Consider the following 9,485-nt stretch of genomic DNA (forward strand, 5'->3'; position numbering starts at 1 on the left):
AACAACAAGATAAGGATGCCCACATATTTTCCCGCCTTTTATCCCCTTTTTCCGCCCCCCATGGGTCTCTATGGCAGTTGCGGGGCTCTATGGGCGGTTTGGGGGGCCGCCCCACACAGTTGCACCCCATTTCCCATCAGAGTCCTATGGGTACTAGGGGCAGTTATGGGTCCGCCCACACATGCCCCCATTTCGCCCGCCTTTAGCCTCCCCATGGAGATCCTATGGGGTCCGTATGGGGCAAGTATGGTCCGCTCCCACAATTGCCCCCCATTTCCCCCCCATGGAGTCCCTATGGGGTCCCTATGGGGCAGTTATGGGTCCGCCCCACACATTGCCCCATTTCCCCCATGGTACGTCCCTATGGGGCTCCTATGGGGAAGTTATGTCGCCCACAATTCCCCTTTATGTCCCCTGTGGGATCCCTATGGGGTCCCTATGGGGCAGTTATGGGTCCGCCCCACACATTGCCCCCTATTTCCCCCCCATGGAGTCCCTATGGGGTCCCTATGGGGCAGTTGTGGGTCTGCCCCACACATTGCCCCCCTTTATGCCCCGTATGGGATCCCTATGGGGTCCCTATGGGGCAGTTATGGTCCGCCCAGCACATGCCCCTATTTCCCCCATGGAAGTCCCTATGGCGTCCCTATGGGGGTTGTGGGTCTGGCCACATTGGCCCATCTTTTTGCCCTATTGGGATCCTATGGGTGCCTAGGGGCAGTTTATGGTCGCCCATCACATTGCCCCCCATTTCCCCCCATACCAGCCTGCAACCCGTCTCAGTGCCGCGCCGTGGGGCGGGGGCTGCAGCCCAAGGGGCTGCGGGTGAAGGAGGCGGCCGACTTCAAGGTGTTCACTAAGGGGGCCGGCAGTGGGGAGCTCAAGGTCAACGTCAAAGGACCCGAGTGAGTTGATGGGGGAGATGGGGGGGTAAGATGGGGTCTGGGGGGATATGGGGGTCCTGGGGGGGATGAGGTCTTGGTGGGTCCTGCGGGGATTTGGGAGGGATTGGGGGGTCCTGGGGGGGGGGGGGATAAAGGGGGTCCAATGTGGGTCTGGGGTCCTGTCTATGGCTCCAATGTGGGTCTGGGTGTCCATCTTGGGTCAGAGTGGTCTGGGTTCATGCTAATGGGTCCCAATGTGGGTCTGGGGTCCATCTATGGGTCCCAATGTGGGTCTGGGGTCCATCTATGGGTCCCAATGTGGGTCTGGGGTCCATCTATGGGTCCCAATGTGGGTCTGGGACCATTAATGGGTCACAATGTTGTCTGGGTTCCAATCTATGGGTCTCAGTGTGGTCCGGGTCATCTATGGGTCCTAAAATATGGGTCTGAGGTCATGCTTGGGTCCCCGGTTTTGGGTCTGGGGTCCATCTATTGGGTCCCAACGGTGGGTCTGTGGGTCATCTATGGGACTCAATGTGGGTCTGGGTCCATCTTATGGGTCCCAATGTGGGTCTGGGGTCCATGCTATGTGGTCCCAATGTGGTCTGGGGGTCCATGCTACGGTCCAGTGTGGGTCTGCGGTCCATTCTATGGGTCCAATGGGTGGGTCAGGGTCAATCTATGTTCATGTGGGTCGGGGTCCATCTATGGTCCAGTTGTGGGTCTTGGGGTCTTCTATGCTGGTTCTGGGTCTTCTGTGGGGTATTATGGGTCCAGTGTGGGTCTGGTTCCATCTATGGGTCCCAATGTTGGTCTGGGGTCCCAATCTATGGGTCCAGTGTGGGACTGGGTCCATTGCCTATGGGTCCAGTTGTGGGTCTGGGTCTTTATGTGGTCTGGGGTCCTTCTTGGGTTATTATCGGTCCAATGTGGGTCTGGGTTCCTCTATGGGTCCAATGTGGGTCTAGAGGACCATCTATGGATCCCAGTGTGGGTCTGGATGGTCCATTTATGGGCCCAATGGGGTCTGGGGTCATCTATGGGTCGCCAATGTGGGTCTGGGGTCCATCTATGGGTCCCAATGTGGGTCTGGGGGTCCATCTATGGGTCCCAATGTGGGTCTGGGGTCCATCTATGGGTCCCAATGTGGGCTTGGGGTCCATCTGGGTCCCAATGTGGGCTGGGGTCCATTTCTATGGGTTCCCAAATGTGGGTCGGGGGTCCTCCCCCCCCCCCGCCCCCCTCCCAACCCTTCCCGCCACACCTCCCCGTCCGCCCCCTCCCTCCTTCACACCACCACCCATATTCTCCCCACCCCACCCCCCCCCCCCCCCCCCCACACAACACACCCCACCCCCCCCCGCCTATGGGTCCCAATGTGGGTCTGGGGTCCATTCTATGGGTGCAATGTGGGTCTGGGGTCCATCTCTAGGGTCCAATGTGGTCTGGGGTCCATCTATGGGTCCAGTTGTTGGGTCTGTGGGGTCATCTATGGGTCCAATGGTGGGTCTGGGGTCGCATCTATGGGTCCACATGTGGGTCGGGGTCCATCTGATGGGTCCCAATTGTGGTCTGGGTTCCATCTATGGGTCCATGTGGTCTGGGGTCATTCTATGGGTCGCCAAATGTTGGGTCTGGGGTCGCATCCTATGTGTCCGCAATGTGGGTCTGGGGTCTTCTTGGGTCCAAGTGTGGGTCTGTGGGGTCTTCTGTGGGTCTGGGGTCCTTCTATGGGTTATTATGGGTCCCAATGTGGGTCTGGGTTCCATCTATGGGTCCAATGTGGGTCTGGGGTCCATTCTAATGGGTCCTCAATGTGGTCTGGGGTCATTCACGGTCCCAATTGGGTCGAGGTCGCATCTATGGTCCAATGTGGGTCTGGGTTCCATCTATGGGTCCCAATGTGGGTCGGGTTACTATCTAGTGGGCCCACATGTGGGGTCTGGTCTGTCTAGTGGGTCGCCAGTTGTGGATCTGGGGTCTTTATGTGGGTCTGGGGTACTTCTATGGGTTATTATGGGTCCCAATGTGGGTCTGGGGTCCATGCTAATGGGTCCAATATGGTCTGGGGTCTAAAATTCATCTGTGGTGTCCATTGGTGGGTCTGGGGTCTCGTTATGTGGGTCTGGGGTCCTTCTATTTGTGGTTATTATGGGTCGTCCAATGTGGGTCTGGAGCTTCCATCTGATGTGGTTCAAGGTGGGTCATGGGTCGCATCTATCGTCGGTCGTGCAATCGTGGGTCTGGTTCATCTATGGGTCCCAGGATGTGGTCTGCGGCTTCGCATCTATGGGCTCCCAATGTGGGTCTGGGGTCCATCTATGGTCGCCGTTTTGGGTCTGGGGTCCCATCCTATGGTCCCATGTGGGTCTGGGGTCCATGCTATGGTCCCAGATGCGGGTCTGGTTCCATCTATGGTTCCAATGTGGGTCTGGGGGTCCATCTCTGGGCCAATGTGGGTTGGGGTCCATCTATGGGTCCCAATGTGGGTCTGGGGTCCATCTATGGGTCCCAGTGTGGGTCTGGGGTCTTTCTGTGGGTCTGGGGTCCTTCTATGGGTTATTATGGGTCCCAATGTGGGTCTGGGGTCCTTTATGGTCCGCAATGCTAGGGTCTGAGACGCCATCTATGGGGTCCAAATCTGGGTCAGGGTCTGTCTATGGGTCGCCAAGTGTGGGTCTGGGGTCTTTCTGTGGGTCTGGTGGATCCTTCTATGGGTATTATTGGGTCGGCAATGTGGTCTGGGTGTCACATCTATGGTCCCAATTGTGGGTCCTTGGGGTCGCATTCTATGGATTCAATGTGGGTCTGTGAGTCCATCTATTGTCCGCGTTGTGGGTCTGTGGTCCATCTATGGGTCACATCCTGTTTGTGGGTTCTGTTGTCTTTGATTCATGGATCCATCTTAACTGGGTCTCATTGTGAGTCTTGGGGTCGTCATCTATGGCCGTGTGGGTCTGGGGTCCTTTCTGTGGGTGCTGGGGTCGCTTCTGTGGTTATTATGGTCGCCAATGTGGGTCTGGGTTCGCATCTCATGGGGTCCCAATATGGGTCTGGGGTCCATTATGGTCCCAATGAGGGGTTGGGGTCCATCTATGGGTCCCAATGTGGTTTGGGTCCATCCTATGGGTCTCCAAGAAGGTTTGGGGTCCTCTATGGGTCCGTTGTGGGTTCTGGGGTCCATTCTATGGGTCCCAATCGTGGGCTTGGGGTCATCTATGGGTCCCAATGTGGGTCTGGGGTCCATCTATGGGTCCCAATGTGGGTCTGGGTTCCATCTATGGGTCCCAATGTGGGTCTGGGGTCCATCTATGGGTCCGCATTATTGGGCTCTGTGGGTCACTCTATGGTCTCCAATAGATGTGGTTTGGTCCATCTATGGGTCCATAGTGTGGCGTTTGCGGGTAAACCATCTATGGGTCCAATGGGTTTGGGGTCATCTATTGTGGTCCGTTGTGGGTCTGGGGTCCCATCTAATGGTCCAAATGTGGGTCTGGGGTCCATCTATGGGTCCAGTCGTGGATTGGGGTCTTTCATTGGTATTGGGGTAGGCTTCTATGGGTTATTGATGGGTCCCGAATGTGCGGTCTGGGGTCCATCTATGGGTCGCAATGTGGGGTCTGGGGTCCATTCTATGGTCCGCAATGTGGGTCCTGGGGTCATCATGAGGTCCCACATGTGGGTCTGGGACCATCTATGGGTCCCTATGTTGGGTCTGGGTTGCCATCTATGGGTCCCAATGTGGGTCTGGGGTCCATCTATGGGTCCCTGACCCCCAAGTTCCCCGTCAGAGGGTCCGGAGCCGGTGAAGCAGAAGGATTTGGGCGACGGGGTCTTTGGCTGGCGATACAACCCAGCACCCCCGGCACATACAGCGTCAGCATCACGTATGGGGGGCAGCCCATACCACGCAGGTGGGACCCTGCCCCATAGATCCCAGCCCCATAGATCCCAGCCCTAGATCCCCAGCCCCATAGTCCTAGCCCCATAGCTCCTAGCCCCGCATAGCTCCCCAGCCCCATGGATCTAGCCGCCATAGATCCCAGCCCATAATCCCCAGCCCATAGATCCCTCAGCCCCATAGATCCCAGCCACATAGATTCCTCAGCCCCATCACGATCCCCAGTCCCATAGATCGCGCCAGCCCACTAGATCCTAGCCATAGATCCCAGCCTGCCATAGATCCCCAAGCCCCATAGATCCCCAGCTCAATAGATCCAACTAAACCGCAAGCCCACTAGATCGCAGCGCGCCATAGCTCAAGCCATAGATCACTCAAGCCCCATAGCTCGCCAACGCCCACAGATCCAGCCCGCACAATCCCATCCCCACAGATTCCCAAGGCCCCACGATTCCAGCCCTCACGGATCCCAGCCCCATGGATCCCGAGCCCATAATCCTAGCCGCATCAGATCCCACGCCATAGACTCCTAGCCCCATAGGGTCCCAGACCCAATACTCCCAAGCCCATAGCTCCCAGCCCCATAAGGGCTACCCAGCCCCATAGCTCAGCCCATTAGATTCCCACCCATTGAGTCTCCAGCCCCATAGATCACCACCCAGTAAGATCTCAGCGCCCATAGTATCTAGCCCGATAGAATCCCCGGACCCATAGATCCCCAGTCCCATAGATCACGCCAGCCTCCATACAGATCCCAGCACCCTTCAATGGGTTGACCCACATTTCTTCCCCCTCTCAGCACCTTTTTGAGGGTGCAAGTGGGCCCGCAAGGGGGTCTTTATGTAGTGTATGCTATGGAGATTCAATATCATCTAATGGGTCAGGTCTATTGGGTCTGAACCCACATTTTCACCCTGCAGCAACCCTTTCTTTGAGGATGCAGTGTTGGGTCCCGCAGGGGGTCTGTGTGTATTAATGGGTCAATCTATGGGTCAATCTATGGTCTGTACCTCACATTTCTCTCGCCGTCTCAGCCGGCTTTGAAGGTGCAAGTGGGTCCCGCAGGGGGTCTGGTGTGTATCTATGGTCCATGTGATGGGGTCTGTGTGTTCTATGGTCCATGTGGGTCTGTGTGTATCTATGGGTCATGTGTGGGTCTGTGTGTATCTATGGGTCCATGTGTGGGTCTGTGTGTATCTATGGGTCCATGTGTGGGTCTGTGTGTATCTATGGGTCAGTGTGTGGGTCTGTATGAATCTATGGGTCAATCTATGGGTCAATCTATGGGTCTGACCCACATTTCTCTCCCTCTCAGCCCCTTTGAGGTGCAGGTGGGTCCCGCAGGGGGTCTGTATGGCTCTAATTCTCTCTGCATCCTTCTCCAGGTCCATGTGTGTGTATCTATGGGTCAATCTATGGGTCTGACCCACACATTTCCCCCCCTCTCAGCCCCTTTGAGGTGCAGGTGGGTCCATGTGTGGGTCTGTGTGTATCTATGGGTCAATGTGTGTGTATCTTGGTCGCATGTGTTGTATCTATGGTCAATTCTATGGTCTGACCGGGTCAACATTTCCCGCCTCTGTGAACTCTAGAGCCCCTCTCGAGCCCCTTTGAGGTGGCAGGTGGTCCGCAGGGGGTGCCCCGAAGGTCCGTGCGTGGGCCGGCCGGGGCTGCAGGGAGGAACCGTGGGCTGCTCAGCTGACTTTGTGGTGGAGGCGCTGGGAGACGACGTGGGAACATTGGGTATGGATATAGGGGATTTAATGGGGTCTATGGGGGTTAATGGGGTTTAATGGGGTCTATGGGGTTATAGGGGGTACCTATAGAGGGGGATATGGGGTTATTAGGGGGTTGATAGGCGGGGATAATGAGGGGTCCTAGGGGCTATGGGGCGGTCTTTAAATGGGGTCGTGGGGGGGTATGGGGGGTTATATGGGTCCTGGGGAGTTATAGGGGATTAATGGGGTCCTGGGGGTCTATGGTGGGGGGTTAAAAGGTGGGGGGGGGGGGGGTGGGGGGGGTGGGGGGGGGGGTGTGTTGGGGGGGTGGTCCTGGGGGGCTATGGGGGGTTATAATGGGGGGCTATGGGGGGTTATTGGGGGCCGCTATAGGGGTCATAAGGGGGTTATGGGGGGGGTATGGGGTGGTTTAATGGGGCCTATGGGGGGGTTAATGGGGGCTATGGGTGGTTAATAGAGGGGCTTATGGGGGTTAGTGGGGGGGCCTAAAAAGGGGGTCTGGGAGGGGTTTATGGGGGGGGATATGGGGGGTTAGGGGGTCCTGGAGGGGATTTAATGGGGTCGTGGGGGGGATATGGGGGGATTTGGGGGCTTTAAAGGGGGCTATGGGGGTTATAGGGGGCCTATGGGGGGATTTGGTGTGGGTATGGGGGGGATATTGGGGGTTATTGGGGTCTCGTTCAGGGTCTGTTGGTTCCTAATGGGGGCTCTTTGGGGGTCCTATGGGGCTCTATGGGCTATGTTATATGGGGGTCCTTCAGCTGCTCATGTAGTTCCATGCACTTAGCGGCCCCCCTGGCGGCCATGTCGTCACATTAACCAGTGTCATTAGTTCCATTGCACATAGCGGCCCCCTGGCGGCCATGTGGTCACAATTCCAACCAGTGTTCGCATTTATTTCGCATTGCAAAGCCCCTAGTGTCCATTAGTCGCCATTAAGCCAATAGCGCCCCCTAGTGTCCATTTAGTCGCCATTCGCACATTAGCGCGCCGCCTAGTGTACTGCATTTTAGTTCCATGCACATCGCGCCCGCCTAGTGTTCCATGTAGTCCATTGCAGGAGCATAGCGCCCCTAGTTATGTAGTCTGCATTGCACATGAAGCGCCCGCTAGTGTCCATCGTAGTTCGTCGCATTGCACATGAGCGGCCCCCTACGGTCATGGTAGTTCCATTTGCATCATAGGGCGCCCGCCTATGTCCATGTATGTTCCATTACAATCCCAGGTGTCCTTTAGTTCCTATTGCAACATAGGCGCCCCTGGCGGCCAATGTATTTCCATTCAATCTAGTGTCGCAGTTTAGTTCCAGTTCGCATGTTTCATTGCACATAGGCGGCCCCCTGGCGCCATTGTAGTTTCCATTTATCATCCCAGCTGGTCCATTTAGTTTATTATGCCCATGTAGTTCCATTGCACATAGCGCCCCCTAGTGTCCATGTAGTTCCATTACACCCAGTGTCCATTTAGTTCCATTGCACATAGCGCCCCCTGGTGTCCATGTAGTTCCATTACACCCAGTGTTTATTTAGTTCCATTGCACATAGCGCCCCTGGTGTCCATTTAGTTCCATTACACCCAGTGTCCATTTAGTTCCATTGCACATAGCGCCCCCTGGTGTCCATTTAGTTCCATTACACCTAGTGTCCATTTAGTTCCATTGCACATAGCGCCCCCTGGCGGCCATGTGGTCACATTACACCCAGTGTCCATGTAGTTCCATTGCCTTTATCACTCTGTGTTATCTATTCCCTGTTATCTATTCCCTGTTATCTATTCCCTGTTATCTCTCCAGGTTTCTCAGTGGAAGGCCCGTCCCAGGCCCGCATTGAGTGCGATGACCGCGGTGACGGGTCGTGTGACGTTCGTTACTGGCCGGGGGAACCCGGGGATTACGCTGTTCATGTGTTGTGTGATGGGGAGGACATCAAGGGCAGCCCCTTCATGGCCGACATCAGGCCCAGCACCAGGGACAGCCACCCCGACAAGGTACCACAACCATATGGGGTTATATGGGACTCTATGGGTCCCTATGGGTCACAGTGCCCCCTATTGGTCACTAATGGGTTCCTATTAGACTCTATGGGACACAGCGCCCCCTACAGGTCACTAATGGGTCCCTATCAGGTCCTATGGGTCCCTATGAGACCTTATGGGTCCCTATTAGACCTTATGGGTCCCTATCAGACTTCATGGCTGACATCCAGCCCAGCACCAGGGACAGCCACCCCGACAAGGTACCACAACCATAGGGGGTTATATGGGACTCTATGGATTCCTATTGGACCCTATGGGTCACAGCGCCCCCTGCTGGTCACTAATGGGTCCCTATCAGGTCCTATGGGTCCCTGTTAGACCCTGTGGGTCCCTATGAGACCTTATGGGTCCCTATTAGACCTTATGGGTCTCTATTAGACCCTGTGGGTCCCTATCAGGTCCTATGGGTCCCTATTAGACCTTATGGGTCCTTATCAGACTTCATGGCCCACATCCAGCCCAGCACCAGGGACAGCCACCCTGACAAGGTACCACAACCATAGGGGTTATATGGGACTCCAGGGGACCCTATGGGTCACAGTGCCCCCTATTGGTCACTAATGGGTTCCTATTGGACTCTATGGATTCCTATTGGACCCTATGGGTCACAGCGCCCCCTGCTGGTCACTAATGGGTTCCTATTGGATTCTATGGGTTCCTATTGGACTCTGTGGGTCACAGCGCCCCCTGCTGGTCACTAATGGGTTCCTATTGGATTCTATGGGTTCCTCATAGACCCCTTAAACCCCATAGAACCCCCCAGGACCGACCCCCGCCCCATAACTGCCATTATCCCCCCAGGTGAAGGCGCAGGGTCCCGGGTTGGAGCCCACCGGGGTGGCTGTCAACCAAGTGGCTGAATTCACTGTGGACGCCAAACAGGGGGGGAAGGGACCCCTCACTGTGCAGATGCAGGTAAGGGGGGGA

The 9,485-nt window shown here is 56.2% G+C and overlaps 1 protein-coding gene across 1 annotated transcript in view; it reads left to right on the plus strand.

Annotated features, from left to right (window-relative positions):
* LOC107307149 (filamin-A-like) overlaps positions 1 to 9,485 on the plus strand; it is a gene marked incomplete at its 5' end in the record, with an annotated part of 107,169 nt that overhangs the window by 8,920 nt on the left and 88,764 nt on the right. The window contains 8 exon segments of the mRNA XM_032441695.1: positions 767 to 909; positions 4,678 to 4,732; positions 4,735 to 4,798; positions 6,101 to 6,132; positions 6,419 to 6,447; positions 6,450 to 6,528; positions 8,317 to 8,510; positions 9,360 to 9,479. Of these exon segments, the coding sequence (XP_032297586.1) occupies positions 767 to 909; positions 4,678 to 4,732; positions 4,735 to 4,798; positions 6,101 to 6,132; positions 6,419 to 6,447; positions 6,450 to 6,528; positions 8,317 to 8,510; positions 9,360 to 9,479 (716 nt within the window).

Source organism: Coturnix japonica, unplaced genomic scaffold, assembly GCF_001577835.2.
Source record: "Coturnix japonica isolate 7356 unplaced genomic scaffold, Coturnix japonica 2.1 chrUnrandom495, whole genome shotgun sequence".
NCBI lineage: Eukaryota > Metazoa > Chordata > Aves > Galliformes > Phasianidae > Coturnix > Coturnix japonica.